The 18,327-nt window shown below is 42.4% G+C and overlaps 1 protein-coding gene across 1 annotated transcript in view; it reads right to left on the bottom strand.

The window, feature by feature from the left end:
• SPAG17 (sperm associated antigen 17) overlaps positions 1 to 18,327 on the bottom strand; it is a 200,298-nt gene that overhangs the window by 10,413 nt on the left and 171,558 nt on the right. The window contains exons 48-49 of the mRNA XM_053889321.1: positions 15,622 to 15,766; positions 13,278 to 13,422 (exon numbers count right to left, since the gene is read on the bottom strand). Of these exons, the coding sequence (XP_053745296.1) occupies positions 13,283 to 13,422; positions 15,622 to 15,766 (285 nt within the window). The 3' untranslated portion in view covers positions 13,278 to 13,282. The remainder of the gene's footprint in view (positions 1 to 13,277; positions 13,423 to 15,621; positions 15,767 to 18,327) is intronic.

The raw sequence follows: 18,327 nt of genomic DNA, 5'->3' as shown, positions 1-18,327 counted from the left end.
CCCTACTATTATGTGTTATTGTGTATAGTTCGTTTATGTTTGTTATTGATTGTTTTATATATATCTGGGTACTTCCGAGTTGGGTGTATAAATACTGAACAATTGTTATATCTTCTTGTTGGTTTGTCCCCTTAATAATTATATAACACTCTTGTCTCTTTTTAAAGTCTTTGTTTTACAGTCTAGTTTGTCCAATAGAAGTACTGCTACTCTGGCTTTCTTTTGACATCCATTTGCATGATAGATGTTTCACCATCCCCCCACTTTCTATCTGTAAGTGTCTTTAGGTCTAAAATGAGTCTCTTGTAGGCAGCATATAGAAGGGTCCCCATGTCTTTTGATTGGAGCATTTAGTCCATTTACATTCAAAGTAATTATTGATAGACGTGTATTTATTGCCACTTTATTTTTTCTCGTTTCTGAAGATTTTCTTTGATCCTTTTCTTCTTTTCGCTTTTGGTTTCCTTTGTAGTCAGTCCCCTTTGATATTTCTTGCAGTGCTGGGTTAGTGGTCATGAATTTCATTTTTGTCTAGAAAACTGTCACTCCTTTTATTCTGAATGATAGCCTTGCTGGATAGAGTATTCTTGGCTGCAGATTTTTCCCACTCAGCACTTTGAATATATCCTACCACTCCCTTCTGGCTTGTCAAATTTCTGTTGAGAAATCCCCAGCTAGCCATATAGGTTTTCCCTTGTAAGTGAGGGACTTCTTTTGTTGCTTTTAAGGTTTTTCTTTATCATTATGTTTGCAAATTTAATTTAATTATAATATGACTTGGTGATGTGTGGACAGGGATTTGTGCTGGTCTTGTAGGGTAGGGGCCCACCTTGCTGGCACTGAGGCAGGCTTGACTGAGAAGAGCAGTCCTGCCAGAGCAGAGAGGTGTGTGGGGCTTGGAGTAAGCAAATTAGGCAGCCAGTGTCAACAATGAGCTGCTTCCCTCAGGGTGGCTCTATGTTTATGCTGAGGGGCAGGGGAGGGAAATGGTGCCTGCCAGCTCCTTTGTTCCCAGAGAGGTGTCTATGGTTGCCTCTCAGGGATGCTGTGGAGAAGAGTGAAGAATATTCCCTCTCTGTGCCCCAGGCGTTCTTCAGATGTTTCCACACTATTTCCCCCTGGGTTGTCTGCCTGCTTTCTCTTCAGGAGCAGCACAGTGCCCCCTGGGCTCTCTCCCAGCCAAGCCGCTGCTGACCTTTAAAACCAGGCTTTAAGCCCGCTGGTTGCAGCCTTTCTCATTTTCCAAGCGAATGGCTTTAGGGAAACATTCTTCTTCTGCTTCCCCTGGGCTACTATTCCCCTGTCATATATATACATACATATATACGTATGTATATATATAAATGCTGTTCTCTGTGACCACAGCTCCCTTGCCTCCACAGCACCCATTTCTTCCCTAAAACACATCTCCACACTTACTACCTTCTTCAAAGTGGCCTCTTCTCTGCCTTTAGTTGTGGAGTTTATTCTGTCAATTGATTTCTGGAGTATTTAGGGTGATTTTATAATTATCTAGTTGTTGTTTGTCGGACAAGATAAGCCCAGGGTTCTCCTACTCCACTGCTGTCTTCTGCTGTCTTCTTGAGTCAGTTTCAGTGGGTGGTGTCCTTCTGTGAATATGTCCATTTCATTTAAGGTGCTGTGTTGTGGTGCCACCATTTTCTTGACAGTCTCAGAGCTGTAGTCCTTGTGGTGTCATTCTCCGAGGTCCCCACAAGTCCAATACTGTTCCTACACATAACACAGTCACGGAAGCAAAGTAAGGAATATAGTGGGCTTATTCACTGGGCAGAATAGGAGTAAAGAAAGATTCTTTTGGCATAGAGTTCCTGAGGCTTAACTACAAAAAGGTAAGAGATCGCATGATGGATTTTAGTCTGAAGCAGCAGACTTTTCTTTAGGTGGCTGTTCTGCCACTAGAGAGAGGAGTTAGTGTACTTACTGAAAGGTGTCTTAGTTCTTGAGTGAGCAAAGGTTGGATCCACATCACGTCTGTGCTTGTTGGAAGCGTTCATCCCCAAATAGCTGCAGCATCTCCCATTAACATTTTTGATGGTTTCCAAACCAAAGCAAGTTCAGGAGGGTACTCTCCTTGTGTTTTAGAAGCGTTGCTTTCCCATATCTCTACCATCACTTAAGATTAACAGTAGTAGGGGATTTAAAGGTGTTTCTGTGTAGAAAGGGTTACACACATCAAAGAGAAGGAGGGCTTATGGCGAATGAAGTGATGTGTTCAGGAAGTAACTGAGTTCCAACTTTTAATCAAAATATTTGAAACTCCTTACTCTTAAAGGTTTGAGGTTAACCAGTGAGTTAAAAAGTAAATTTTAAGCCAAGCCAATTCCTAGTCATTTAGTCAGCATATAATGGCTTCGCCAGCCATTGGCTACATATAATCCTTAGTACAGGAACCATTTTATGAATAATATCCCTTGCAAATCATGCAGTGTTACCTGTAGAAGCTGGTGATGCCATAAAGAAAAGCCTCATGAATGATTTATTAGTATAACATCTAAGCTTATTATTTATATATGTCTTTGTTTAAGAAGATTTGCTTAACCATTTTCAGATTTTCTGGCTGGAAGTTAGGTGCTTGGTGTACTGGGTATTAAATGGTTTCTCAGTGCGAGTGTCCTAAGTCATAACTCTCCCAAAGAAATCTATAAATCTGGCAGATGATATGGGACAGTGCAAGGAGGCAGTGGTGTCTCACTGAGGACATGACTGTATCTAGGGTTCTGCTCACTTATCCACATAATCAATGAGCCCGCTCTGTGTAGCCTGTCCATGCCAGGCACAAACTCAGGAAGCCGCCCGGCCTCCATACACTATCCACAATCCGCCCCTTTTCCTCATGATTTAAGATCCTAAGTCTTGAGATGAGACTGAGGTTCTCACGAGAAACATCATCTTATATTCTAAGCCCCATCACTTTATTTCTGAGATGTTGTGGGCTCGAGCAGCTATCATGTGATTTTAGGACAGAGCACACACCTCGTTCGATCTTGTCAGGCCTAGTGCCAGCTGCCCCCATGTAATCCCTTCCCCGTGGGAGTGGATGGAACCTGGCTGACTGACTTCTGAAGAACAGACTACAGCAAATGTAGTGGCCTGTCTCTTCCAAGATTGGGGTATAAGACACTGAATTCCACCTTGCTCACACTCTCAGGCTCTTCTTCTTCTGATGAACCAGGCTGCCTGCTGTGGGGTTCCCTAAGGAGAAGCCCACGTGGCAAGGAGCTGCCTCCTGCCAATGACTGCCCATGTGGGCTGAAAGCAGATTCGTCCCTAGTTGAGCCAGAGTATCCAACTGAGTTCTGCCTGGATTCTGGAACCACAGAGGCGAGGAGATCTTAAGTGTCTGTTGTTTTAAGCCACTACATTTTAGGGTGATTTGTTTTGTAGCAATAGGTAACTAATATGGCTTCTGTAGAGCAAATTACTTAACATGGTTACTCATCTATAAAATGGGCACATTAGTGTCTACCCTCATAGAAGTGCTTACTGGCTCAAAATAAACACATGGTGCTGTTACTGTGGGAGCCACACAAGATCTAAAACTACAGAATGATTCCAGTACACACACACAGGAGGGATGGGAAGGAAATAGACTAACATGTTATCTGTTAGCTCTGGGCAATATTACAGAGAATCTATATACTAGATGTTTGTCTTTAAAATGAAAGAATAGGGGAAGATGGCGGCGTAGGAAGACGCTGGGCTTACCTTGTCCTGCTGATCACATAGATTCCAGCCACATCTGCCTAAATAACCCAGAAAACCGCCAGAAGACCAGCAGAACGGACTCTCTGGAGCCAAGCATAGACAAGAGGCCCACAGAAGAGAGTAGGAAGGGCTGAGAGGCGGTGCATGCTACACAGTCTGGCAGGAGGGAGCCGGGGCGGTGGAGGGGCAGCTAGCCCACCCGGCAAGGCAGAGCCCCCGAGTCTGGCTTGCCCAAGTGGAGGGGCCGGACTGCGTGAGTTCTGACAGCCAGCAGGACTTAACATCTGGAATGTTAAAAGTCAACAGCTCTGCTCCCGAAAGCGGGGAGGGCAAGAGGACGCCGGGAGGGAGGGTTGTTAAGCCCTGGAACACAGAGCTCAGCTTGGTTGGGGGGAACAAAGGTGCTGGCAAGCGCCATCTCCCTCTCCCATCCCCCAGCTGAAATTCCAAAGGGAACTAGTTCCTGTCACCGAACTTGCTTGCACCACGCAAATGCCCAACGCTGTGCTTCTGGGGATCCATCCCTCTGACAGGTCGGCCTCCCTCCCAGTGCCGCAGGGCCCATCCCTCAGGGGACCACTGAAGGCAAAGCGAGCTAAGCCTGCCCTTCCCGCCCCTGTGCACCTTGTGGATCCACCCCAGCTAATACGCCAGATCCCATCAAAGCAGCACCACAAACCTGGCAGTGTGCAAGTAGCTCAGACAGGGGCCACACCACTCCACAGTGAGTCCTACCCCTGGGAGAGGGGAAGATAAGGTACACACCAGTCTGACTGTGGCCCCAGCGGTGGGCTGGGGACAGACATCAGGTCTGACTGCGGCCCTGCCCACCAACACAAGTTACACCAGACAGCACAGGGGAAGTGCCCTGCAGTTTGGAGCCACCGCAAGGACTACCCAAAATGAAAAAATGGAAGAACTCTCCTCAAAAGAAACTCCAGGAAGTAGTGACAGCTAATGAATTGATCAAAAACGATTTAAGAAATATAATGGAACAAGAATTTAGAATAATAGTCATAAAATTAATCGCTGGGCTTGAAAAAAGCATAGAGGACAGCAGAGAATCTATTGCTACAGAGATCAAGGGACTAAGAAATAGTCATGAGGAGCTAAAAAATGCTATAAATGAGGTGCAAAATAAAATGGAGGCGACCACAGCTCAGATTGACGAGGCAGAGGAGAGAATAGGTGAATTAGAAAATAAAATTATGGGAAAAGAGGAAGCTGATAAAAAGAGAAAAAAATCCAGCAGTATGAGGGGAGAATTAGAGAACTAAGTGATGCGATCAAATGCAACAATATCTGTATGATAGGAATTCCAGAAGAGGAAGAGAGAGAGAAAGGGGCTGAAGGTGTACTTGAACAAATCATAGCTGAGAACTTCCCCGATCTGGGGAAGGAAAAAGGCATTGATCCAAGAGGCGCAGAGAACTCCCTTCAGAAGTAAGTTGAATCGACCTTCTGCACAACATATAGTTAAAACTGGCAAAATACAAGGATAAAGAGAAAAATCTGAAAGCAGCTAGGGATAAACAGGCCATAACTTACAAAGGTAGACACATAAGAGTAATAGCAGACCTATCTACTGAAACTTGGCAGGCCAGAAAAGAATGGCAGGAAACCTTCAATGTGATGAACAGAAAAAAATATGCAGCCGAGAATCCTTTATCCAGCAAGTCTATCGTTCACAATAGAAGAAGAGATAAAGGTCTTCCCAAACAAAAACTGAAGGAATTCATCACCACTAAACCAGTCCTACAAGAGATCCCAAGGGGGATTCTGTGAGTGAAATGTTGCAAGGACCAAAAAGTACTACAGACATCACTACAACCATGAAACCTACAGACATCACAGTTACTCTAAACCAGTATCTTTCAATAATAACACTGAATGTAAATGGACTAAATGCTCCAACCAAAAGACATAGGGTATCAGAATGGATAAAAAAAACAAGACCCATCTATTTACTGTCTACAAGAGACTCATTTTAGACCTGAGGACACCTTCAGATTGAAAGTGACAGGATGGAGAACTATCTATCATGCTACTGGAAGTCAAAAGAAACCTGGAGTAGCCATACTTATATCAGACAAACTAGACTTTAAATTAAAGGCTGTAACAAGAGATGAAGAAGGGCATTATATAATCATTACAGGGTCTATCCATCAGGAAGAACTAACAATTATAAATGTCTATGTGCCGAATATGGGAGCCCCCAAATATATAAAACAATCATAAACATAAGCAACCTTATTGATAAGAATGTGGTAATTGCAGGGGACTTTAATACTCCACTTACAGTAATGGATCATCTAGACACAGGATCAATAAAGAAACAAGGGCCCTGAATGATACATTGGATCAGACGGACTTGACAGATATATTTAGAACTCTGCATGCCAAAGCAACAGAATATACTTTCTTCTCGAGTGCACATGGAACATTCTCCAAGATAGATCACATACTGGGTCACAAAACAGCCCTTCGTAAGTATACAAGAATTGAGATCATACCATGCACACTTTCAGACCACGATGCTATGAAGCTTGAAATCAACCACAGGAAAAAGTCTGGAAAACGTCCAAAAGCATGGAGATTAAAGAACACCCTACTAAAGAATGAGTGGGTCAACCAGGCAATTAGAGAAGAAATTTAAAAATATATGGAAACAAATGAAAATGAAGATACAACAATCCAAACGCTTTGGGATGCAGTGAAGGCAGTCCTGAGAAGAAAATACATTGCAGTCCAGGCCTATCTCAAGAAACAAGAAAAATCTAACAGCACACCTAAAGGAAATAGGAGCAGAACAGCTAAGACACCCCAAACCCAGCAGAAGAAGAGAAATAATAAATATCAGAGCAGAAATAAACAATGTAGGATCTAAAAAAACTGTAGAGCAGATCCATGAAACCAAGAGTTGGTTTTTTGAAAAAATAAACAAAATTGATAAACCTCTAGCCAGGCTCCTCAAAAAGAAAAGGGAGATGACCCAAATAGATAAAATCATGAATGAAAATGGAATTATTACAACCAATCCCTCAGAAATACAAACAATTATCAGGGAATACTATGAAAAATTATATGCCAACAAACTGGATAACCTGGAAGAAATGGACAAATTCCTAAGCACCCACACCCTTCCAAAACTCAGGAAGAAATAAAAACTTGAACAGACTCATAACCAGCGAAGAAATTGAATCGGTTATCAAAAATCTCCCAACAAATAAGAGTCCAGGACCAGATGGCTTCCCAGGGATATTCTACCAGACATTTAAAGCAGAGATAATACCTATCTTTCTCAAGCTGTTCCAAAATTAGAAAGGGAAGGAAAACTTCCAGACTCATTCTGTGAAGCCACTATTACTTTGATTCCTAAACCAGACAGAGACCCAGCAAGAAAAAGACAACTACAGGCCAATATCCCTGATGAATATGGATGCAAAAATTCTCAATAAGATACTAGCAAATCGGATTCAACAGCATATAAAGCATGATCAAGTGGGATTCATTCCTGGGCTGCAGGGCTGGTTCAACATTTGCAAATCAATCAATGTGATACATCACATTAATAAAAGAAAAGAACCATATGATCCTGTCAATCGATGCAGAAATTCAGCATCCTTTCTTGATAAAAACCCTCAAGAAAGTCGGGATAGAAGGAACATACTTAAACATCATAAATGCCATTTATGAAAAGCCCACAGCAAATATCATCGTCAACAGGGAAAAACTGAGAGCTTTCCCCAAGATCAGGAACACAACAGGGATGTCGACTCTCACCACTGTTGTTTCACATAGTATTGGAAGTGCTAGCACCAGCAATCAGACAACAAAAGGAAATCAAAGGCATCAAAATTGGCAAAGATGAAGTTAAGCTTTCACTTTTTGCAGATGACATGATATTATACATGGAAAATCTGACAGTCCCCACCAGAAGTCTGCTAGAACTGATACATGAATTTAGCAAAGTTGCAGGATACAAAATCCATGTACAGAAATCAGTTGCATTCTTATACACTAATAATGAAGCAACAGAAAGACAAAGAAACTGATCCCATTCACAATTGCACAAAGAATCATAAAATATCTGGGAATAAACCTAACCAAAGATGTAAAAGATCTTTATGCTGAAAAGTATAGAAAGCTTATTAAGGAAATTGAAGAAAATATAAAGAAATGGAAAAACATTCCATGATCATGGATTGGAAGAATAAATATTGTTAAAATGTCCATACTACCCAAAGTTATGTACACATTCAATGCAGTCCCAATCAAAATTGCACCAGTATTCTTCTCGAAGCTAGAACAAGCAATCCTAAAATTTGTATGGAACCATAAAAGACCCCAAATAGCCAAAGTGATTTTGAAGAAGAAAACCAAAGCATTAGTCATCACAATCCCAGACTTTAGCCTCTACTACAAAGCTGTAATCATCAAGACAGCATGGTATTGGCACAAAAACAGACACATAGGCCAATGGAATAGAATAGAAATCCCAGAATTAGACCCACAAAAGTATGGCCAACTAATCTTTGACAAAGCAGGAAAGAATATCCGATGGAAAAAAGACAGTCTCTTTAACCAATGGTGCTGGGAGAACTGGACAGCAACATGCAGAAGGATGAAACTAGACCACTTTCTCACACCATTCACAAAAATAAACTCAAAATGGATAAAGGACCTGAATGTGAGACTGGAAACCATCAAAACCCTAGAGGAGAAAGCAGGAAGAAACCTCTCTGACTTCAGCTGCAGCAATTTCTTACTTGACACATCCCCAAAACAAAAGGGAATTAAAAACAAAAATGAACTGTTGGGACCTCATGAAGATAAAAAGCTTCTGCACTGCAAAGGAAACAACAAAACTAAAAGGCAACCAACAGAATGGGAAAAGATACATATCAGACAAAGGGCTAGTATCCAAAATCTATAAAGAGCTCACCAAACTCCACACCCAAAACACAATCCAGTGAAGAAATGGGCAGAAAACATGAATAGACACTTCCCTAAAGAAAACATCCAGATGGCCAACAGGCACATGAAAAGATGCTCAATGTCACTCCTCATCAGGGAAATACAAATCAAAACCACACTGAGATGCTACCTCACACCAGTCAGAGTGGCTAAAATGAACAAATCAGGAGACTATAGATGCTGGCAAGGATGTGGAGAAACGGGAACCCTCTTGCACTGTTGGTGGGAATGCAAACTGGTTCAGCCGCTCTGGAAAATAGTGTGGAGGTTCCTCAAGAAATTAAAAATAGATCTACCCTATGACCCGGGAATAGCACTGCTAGGAATTTACCCAAGGGATATAGGAGTGCCGATACATAGGGGCACTTGTACCCCAATGTTTATAGTAGCACTTTGAACAGTAGCCAAATTATGGAAAGAGCCTAAATTTCCATCAACTGATGAATGGATAAAGAAATTGTGGTTTATATACACAATGGAATACTACTTGGCAATGAGGAAGAATGAAATATGGCCTTTTGTAGCAACGTGGATGGAACTGGAGAGTGTTATGCTAAGTGAAATAAGTCATACAGAGAAAGACAGATACCATATGTTTTCACTCTTATGTGGATCCTGAGAAACTTACCAGAAGACCATGGGGGAGGGGAAGAAAAAAAAAAAACAGAGAGGGAGAGAGCCAAACCACAAGAGACTCTTAAAATCTGAAAACAAACTGAGGGTTGATAGGGGGTGGGAGGGAGAGGAGGGTGGGTGATGGGTATTGAGGAGGGCACCTGTTGGGATGAGCACTGGGTGTTGTATGGAAACCAATTTGACAATAAATTTCATATTAAAAGAAGGAATAAGTACAGCAGGCATCTTTCAATCTCATTAAGTCTGTGATCATCTGAACAGAGGCATAAAGGCAACATCACTGAAGTTATTTCTTTTTTGGATAGATTCACGAAGTTACTTTTGATAGATTGGTGCCAACACGAATTATGTATCTTTTATTTGGAAGCTATTCTGTCCAACTAGTGATGCAAACTTTACCTCTTCTCAGTTTGGAGTAACTTCCAAAAGTCATTAAGTAGAACTGACATAAACCATGAATTCAGTGGTTCCCAGAGTATAGTTTATGATCTCCAGGGGTCCGTAAGACCTTTCAAGGAGTCTGCAATGCCAAAAATACTTTCAAAACCATATTAAAATCCATAGTAGTTTAAAGAGTCTTCTCCAAAAATTCATGTCTACCCAGAACCTATGAATGTGTCCTTATTTGGAAAGAAGGTCATTATAAATATAATTAGTTAAGATGAGTTCACACTATATTAGAGTGGGCCCTACATCCAGTCACGGTGACCGTATAAGAATGCAATGTCAGGAGACACACAGCAGGCCGGGGGACCACAGAGGCAGAGACTGCGATTGGCGTGAGGCAGCTATAAGCCAAGGGACGCCAAGACTCTGGCTACCACCAGAAGCCAGGAGATAGGCTGGAACAAATTCTCCCTCAGTCTCCAGAAGGAACCAGTCCTCTAATACCTTGGTTTCAGACCTTTAGTTTCCTGAACTGCAAGAAAATACCTTGTTTTAAGCCACCCAGTTTATGGTAATTTTATGGAAACCCCAGGAAACAAATAGATTTTGATGCCAGGAAGTGGGGTGCTACTGGACAAATACCTAAAAATATGGAAGTGGCTTTGGAATTGGGTAAATGGTAAAGACTGGAAGAATTTTGAACCACGTAATTAAAAAAAAAAAGTCTAGGTTATCTTGAAATGATTTGGTAGAACTATGGAAATATGGACAGTAGAGAAAGCTGGCATCTCAGAGAATTTCTATTTCATCATGAACAAAATGTTGATAGAAGTGTGAACATTAAAAGGTGCTTCTGGGGTGCCTGGGTGGCTCAGTCGGTTGAGCCTCTGACTTCAGCTTAGGTTATGATCTCGCAGTCTGAGAGTTTGAGCCCTGCATCAGGCTCTATGCCGACAGCTCAGAGTCTGGACCCTGCTTCAGATTCTGTGTCTCCCTCTCTCTGCCCCTCCCCTGCTAGCCCTCTGTCTCTCAAAAATGAATACATGTTAGAAGATAAAGGTTCTTTTGGTGTGAACTCAGAAATGAACATGTTGGACACTGGAGGAAAAGTAAGGTGGCAGAAAACTTGGCTGACTTGTGTTCTGCTTTGGGGTTAAAGTAGAGCTTGTGAACCATGACATTGAATATTTAGCTGAGGTTTCCAAACAAAATATGGAAGATGTGGCCTACTTTCTTGCTGCTTATAGTAAAATGCAAGAGGAAAGAGATAATTTGAGGAAGGAAATGGTTAGCAAAAAGGAACCAGAACATGATGAGTTTGAAAATTCACAGCCTATCTATTCTGCAAGGGCATGCTCTTCAGAGGTCACCAAGGGTCTGTGCTGGAAAATGTGCGATTAGATTTGTGGCCATGGATACGATCAAGCATCTCAGCAGAAGCCAGGAAGAGAGGCATGGTTGTCCAGAAAGGATCTGTGGAGAAGCCTCATGTCTAATGGTGTGGAACTCCTTGACACCCATGAAGACTGACGGGTTTGTGAGAATGTTACATTGGCAGAAATGCTGCCATTTTGGCCTCGCAGGGACAGAGATGGGACAAGAGGAAGGAAGGCTGCCAGACTTGTAGGAGTCTATAAGCAGGAACTGGGCTGCCCGGAGGGTAAGATTGTGTCCCAGGCTGAGGACAGAGAGGGTGGGGCCAACAGGGCTTCTGATGGTCTAGAGGTTGGGGCTGGGACAGCCTCTGGGCCCAGAGGGCCGGTCAAGCCACAAAAGATTATTTTCAGGCCTTGAAACTTGATGACATTTGCCCTGCTGTGTCACAAATTTGCTTTAGACCAGTGACTCTATTCCTTCCACTTTCTTCCTTTTGGAACGGGAATATCTATCCCATGCTTTTTCCACCATCGTATGGTACAAGTTGAAAACATGCTTTTTAGTTTCATATGTCCACCAATGGAAAGGAGACCAAACGAGACCAAGGCCGGGCATACCAGAGTCTAACCCGTACTTGATTTAGACAGATGGGATGTGACACTCTGAACTGAGAATTTGGAGTTAATGCTGGAATGGGTGAAAAGTCTTGGGAGTGTTGGGATGGGATGGATGTGAATGTTGGGGGACCGGAGGGTAGATTACACTGGGTTTGTTTCCACAAAATTCATGTCTACCAGAAACGGAAGGTGACCTTACGATGCCACTCAGGATTAGGGTACCCACTAAATCTAATGAATGGCATTCTTACAAGGAGGGAGACACACAGAAATATACACACGGGGAAGAATGCCATTTGAGCCAGAGATGAAAGTGAGTCAGCAATAAGCCAGTGAACACCAAGACCTGCTGGCAGCCCTGAGACGGTAGGAGAGAGACATAGAACAAATCCTCCCTCCATCTCCAGAAGGAGCCAAGTCTGACACCTTGATCTTGGATCTCTGGCCTCCTGAACTGCAACGGAATATCTGTTGTTTTAAGCCACCTGGCTTGTGTGACTCTTTCCCAGCAGCCGCAAGAAACGAGCACAGACTTGTTTCAGCAGCTCCAGGAAACAGACAAGATGCTGTTTGCCTTTTTCTCTCATGAGCATACAGTGGAGTTTTCCGGAGGCTGTGTGATGTCTCATATCGTGACAGACTGAATGCAGAGCTGGGGTACGAACCCAGCTGTGTTCTATTAGGCCGGATAGTAAAGGAATTATGAAAATGTAAAACAGTGTCCCGTGAGTAATCCATTTTTGTTTTGGAAAATAGTTAATGTTTCATTAAAAATATGTTAGTATAATGGGTTTATTATGGTTTTCACATTGATAATTTTTCCCAGTTTTAATTCCAGTTTGGTAAATGCAGTAGATATGATCCACATATATGACAGCTCTTTGGGGTCCTCAGTAATTTTTAAGAATATTTAAAGAATCTGCATTCAAAATGTCTGAGAACCACTGGCTTACTTGTAAAGTTTCAAGTTCAGAAGGACATCCTGGTGTCAGTGCCCCTGCTTTTTGGAAGGTCAACACTGAAAACAGCACTTAAAAGAATGAACTTTAGGGGTGCCTGGATAGCTCAGTCAATTTAAGCATCTGACTTTGGCTCAGGTCATGATCTCACAGTTTGTGAGTTCGAGCCCCATGTCCGCAGACAGCTAAGAGCCTGGCGCCTGCTTTGGATTCTGTGTCTCCCTCTCTGTCTGCCCCTCCCCTGCTTGTGTGCTCTCTCTTTCTCTCTCTCAAAAATAAACATTAAAAAAATAAACATTAAAAATTTTTTTAAAAAAAACGAACTTCAGAATCACATTGAAGTAGGTTAGATTTTTACATCATCAGCTTCCTCATTTATAACGTGGGAAAGAATACCTATCTTATCAGTAGTGTGAGGATGAGATATGATAATATATGTAAAGGAGTAGCTGTTTTGGTCATTAAAAACAAGTATTTCCTTTCCCCTGGGCTTAGTGGCTCATTGGTTTCTGGCTGTAAGAAGAGAGAAACAAACATGAGGTCTAAGGCCTCACATATGAATGGTTACCAGTCAAATTCCCATTTATTACTTACTTACCGGACCTAACGTGGAGAAATTTTACGGGACATGAAGACTCCAAGTGCAGAAGAAGAAATTGTAGAAGTCCTCCGGACCATGGGATTTTCTTTTCCCTGAGGAAAATCTTTTGGTCTCTTATCATAATTGCTGCTTGTTAAAACTGGTAAGATACTCGTTAAGGACTTTTGTGACCAAATGATGTGTATATACAAACTCGTTAACATTTTCAAATCAGAACCTCCTCTCTGGCCTCATTAGCTCTGTTTTGGGTCCTTACCATGCAATGTGAATTCTGTGGACTCAGGCTTAGAGGAAGACGGACGGATATTGATTTCCTGGAATTTCTCCTGTCCACCCAGTGTGTGCTTCTCCCCTGACTGTGGTGAGTCTTCCTATAGGAGACATCAATCACCATAATCAGGTCCCAAAATCACATCAATGTCTAGAGGTCATGTCTTTTTTTCTGGGGAAGGGATAGATCTTGAGAAATGGGCTACAAATTCTCACTACTGACATTAGAAGTAGATAAAAGATCTAATAAAACTCTCTGCCCCATCTATCTATGCCTGACAGGTAGCCTTTAATCTACAAGCATAAAAGCAGAATGACTTAGTTACTGTGACCAGCAGCAGGGTTACAGTGTCTCTGGGTCAGCATCTCATAACTTGTGTGAAGAGGATGTATGGAGACTTGATTTAATTCTTAGAGGAAAAAGCTGGTTCTTTGGTTAGTTTTCTCCTATCACTGCAGAAGAACCCTGCCATCCATATAGGAAAAAAAAAAAAAAAAAAATCACATCCCCCGTGAGGTCTTTTCTTGAACATCCCACTTTAAATTGCAATCCTCCTTAATCCTCCCTGTACCCCCTTTCCTACTTCTTATTTATCTCCATTGTACTTACCAGCACCATTGTAGTCCTTGTGTTACTTATTTTGCGTACAGTCTGTTCTCCCACTGGAAAGTAAGCAACGTAGGGGCAGGGAGTTTTGTGTCTTGTTCACTGCTGTATCCCCAGTGCCTAGAACAGTGCCTAGCACACTAGAGACACTTCTCTTTGAAATAAGTGAACAAATGAATTCAGCTCCATTTCCACTGAAACCAAGGTCATCTGACACAAGCTTCCCCAAATTTCCCCTTCACCTCAAAGTCTGGATCCTTAGCCATCCTCACACACCCCCTCGCCGAGACTAAGCCTTCAGCTCTCTTCTTGACTATTCTCTTGCTCTCCTCTGGATGCTGCTGCTTCAGTTACTTCCTCTCATTCATATTTTTTAATGTTTCTCTTCCATTCCCTTCAGCCAAATCTAGCAATCCTACGTAATCTGAATTCTCCAGGACATCTCTGTAGCACCTGTCAACTAGGTCCGTGTTTTCCTTGAAATTCCTTGTGTGGCTTCTGAGATGTTTCTTGGTTTTATGATTGCTTGTTGTGTCTCCACGGTCTCCTCTTCTTCCTTCTGCGTCCTTAACAGACCCCGCAGCTCTACTCCTTTTCCATACCTCCAGTTGTCTCCTCTTTGTAGATGATGTTTAAAATCATTACCTCTCCTGCGCTGTCTCTTCAATTGCGATCCAGACCTGCATGCTCCAAACCTTGAACTCTTGAGTCCTCTTACTGCCCTCCCTCAATGGGTTCCACCTGAGATTTTACAGATTCCTCTCCCCCGCCAAATGTCTTTCCACCCATGTCCCTCTTCCACAACTGCCACGGGGTAGTTCCTGTCCTTATGCTCAGCCTAATGAAGCGGACTTCCAACGACTCTTTGTTTCTATTTGCATCAGGTTGCTCCTTGACATGTCCAGCACGGTAATGCTGGGTTCATCTTGATAAAAATATGACGATTGTATCATGCACTGGATCAATGATTCACTCTTGCTTATATAATAAAGTTTAAGCAGGGATTCAAAATCTTCCACAACTTCCCTACTATGTTTCCTAATACCCCTAAGGTCTCAACAAGTTGAACTCCCTATACTTCCCAACACCTAGAACTCTCCTATTGCTGTGGATTTGTTTGTTCTTTCTATTTAAGTCTCCTTTCCTCAAAAGTTTTAAAAACAATTCCCTGCTTAATTCTGATTGTCTGATACCCCATAGACAGCAATTAACACTGACATTCATTCATCTTGCAGTCACTGCTCATGTACTGTGTTAACAGGCATTTTGCTAGCTGCTCACAAAGACGAAGACAATCTTTATCCTAAAACTTGAACTCTACGGTTTTAAAAACAGAATTAATGAAGCTATGGAGTGCAGGTGTGGGGGTGGGGGGGTCACGGAATAGCATTCTAATATTTTCTCCTTGCTCAAATGTAATTTTTGCTCTATTTATGACTACTCAAATTGAACTTTAAAGGATATTTGCTTCCACGGGTAAGAACAGGACGTCGTGCTCAGTCATAATCTCAATATTGTGCGAGATGTGTGTTGATCCCCTGGCACCTTCCTCTCCAACAGCCATGGCAAATAACTCCACTTTCAGTTCAGTCTGCAGACCCGCTGCCACCTATAGGACACAATGTAGCTTTAGAATCAGACACATCGGGGTTCAAATCTGGGTTTTAACATGAATTTGGGCAAGCTAGTTAGACTCTCTAATCCTGTTTTCCCATCTATAAATTTGGCGCACATGAACCATCGCAGTTAGGCACTTACAAGAATTACTTTGTAGATTAGCTAGGTAGACTTCCATGGAGCAAATGGGACCCAGGATAAATTGTTGAAGGGGAAAACCAGGTGCCATTTGGGAAGAAAGGTAAGAAAAATAAAAGCCAGCATCCTGGAGGTGGCACTGAAGGCAAAGTTTACAATGCCCGCAATCGTGCTCTTTCTTGAACATCTGCAGTGAGTTCCTAGGGGCATCCTTGCAGATAAAGAGAAGTTTAAAATAAGAGACTACGTGAATCGCACAACTTCCTGGCCCTGCCTCTTAGTTTATAATGTTCCCAGTGGAGGGCCTATGGTGTGACAGAGCCAGTATAGGGAGACAGGAGGAGTTCAAATGCCAAACTGCTTAGGTCTGAAAGCTACGTGGAAGAGGTCTGGACCAACAAAGAAGAAACCCGATATATAATGAAGAAGAAACACAGCAAGGAATGGGCTTCTTGCCTTGTCCCTTGAAGAGAACACTGGCCAGGAAAGAAAGAGCTGTTTGTGTTCCTAAGCTGCCTCTCCAGGAGGTAGGCTAAGAAGCAGACTTGAGAACAATTATCCGGAAAAAAAAAATACATCAGAAACCACCACATGGAAAGCAGTTAGATACAAAAAATTTGTTTTCTTCAGTATAGTTTGTAAATAATAGGACCGAAAAAATGTTTCAACTTTTTCAACAATGTGCTTGTGAAGGTCTGCTTACTGGACGGTATCCAACGCTCCATGTCTGAGGACCAGGCCCTTCGCCCTGGAGCCCAACACGGAGGGCAGGGCTGGGGTGACGCCACTCCGCATGGCAGCTGGCATCCTGCCATCAGGTCTACCCGGGCTCCGAGCACATTCACTCGGTGTTGGCAACCAACCAAGCTGAACAGCGGTTAGCTTTACATATGGACAAGTCTATAGATTATATTTGTGCAGAGCCAAAACTTACTGTCAAAAAGAAAAAAAAATATTAAAAAACTAACAGTCGAGAGTGAGCTTCAAAGACTACACGCTGGGTTTTTAGTACCTATAAAGATCGATCCAACAGTCATTTTGGCTTTGGGCATTGCCCCTACTTTAAATGAAAAGAAATCTGCTAACTTCCCAGAACAGTGGAAGGAGAGCTGACTTTGATTTTTTGTTTTGTCTTGTTTTTTGCTTTATGTTGCGAAGTTTCTGAAATCTTGACACAGTACGATGATGAAATGTGTGAGAGAGGTGCTCACGAATTGGTGGGTCTAATCTCAAAGTATATTTCTGTTTGGAACTGCAGCCTGCAAACTACTGTTTTGTAGACCATAAGGTATTAGGGCTGGAAGAGGACTAAGAAATTATCGGGTCTAAGCGACTCCTTTTTTTTTTTTTAATTTTTTTTTAAACGTTTATTTATTTTTGAGACAGAGAGAGACAGAGCATGAACAGGGGAGGGTCAGAGAGAGAGGGAGACACAGAACCGGAAGCAGGCTCCAGGCTCTGAGCCATCAGCCCAGAGCCCGACGCGGGTCTCGAACCGACGGACCGTGAGATCATGACCTGAGCCGAAGTCAGACGCTTAACCGACTGAGCTACCCAGGCGCCTCAAGCGACTCCTTTTATAGGTGAGGGAAACAAGGCGCAGAGGGTTTAATTAACCAACGGCACTGCTGCTGGTGGCACAGTCATTACAAGAAGCCAACTGATTTTGCACCATACCTAACTGCCCCTCTGTGTCAACGCACAACCGTGGCAGTTTTAAGATCTTGGGACTCGGCGAACACCGTGTGCTGGTTATAGAATGGGATGCCCTTGCTCTGTGTTCCCAGGAGTCCGCACGCGTCCTGGTCTGTGATGGCTGATCCTGTGTCTACCAGATATCCTCACTTCATTCTGTCACGTAGCCATCCATCTCTTGTGTCCCTGCTATGCGCCCAGCTTTGCGAGCAACTTGTGTGTCCTACTCATTTTTAACATCCCCTGTCCCCTGTCCCTATCAGTGGCACGCTCAAGTATCTCAAAGCCTGTTGAGTGAAATGGAATGTTAAACAAGACTATGCGCTGATCAAGAAATAAATGTTAAGATTTACAAGTGTGATTTTGTTATATTTTATATATTATCTTATATATTATATTTTGTATATTTGTAAACTTTTGTTTGCTTGATACTACATTTCTGAAATTATAATTTAAAGTGAGTGACAACATACAGATTTTATATTAAACACCCCACGTTGGGGAATGTGTCGAATAAAGTAAGAACAGGTTGACATTTTAAAATTGGCATTTTCAGGGCTCCTTGGAGAAATGAGGGAGCTGATGACGTTAATATACTACCATTTCTTTGTAGGTCATTAGATAATATTCTCTTGGCAAACCAAAATAACAAGCCAAATGTATATAAAATACAAAGAGTAGAATATTTATTTTTCCAAGGAGTTTTTCATTTTGCAGACA

This window comes from Panthera pardus, unplaced genomic scaffold (assembly GCF_024362965.1).
Source record: "Panthera pardus isolate Hobbes unplaced genomic scaffold, ASM2436296v1 HiC_scaffold_11, whole genome shotgun sequence".
Classification (NCBI taxonomy): domain Eukaryota; kingdom Metazoa; phylum Chordata; class Mammalia; order Carnivora; family Felidae; genus Panthera; species Panthera pardus.
Note: the sequence above shows the minus strand (reverse complement) of the source record. Positions and strands in the feature narration are given on the sequence as shown.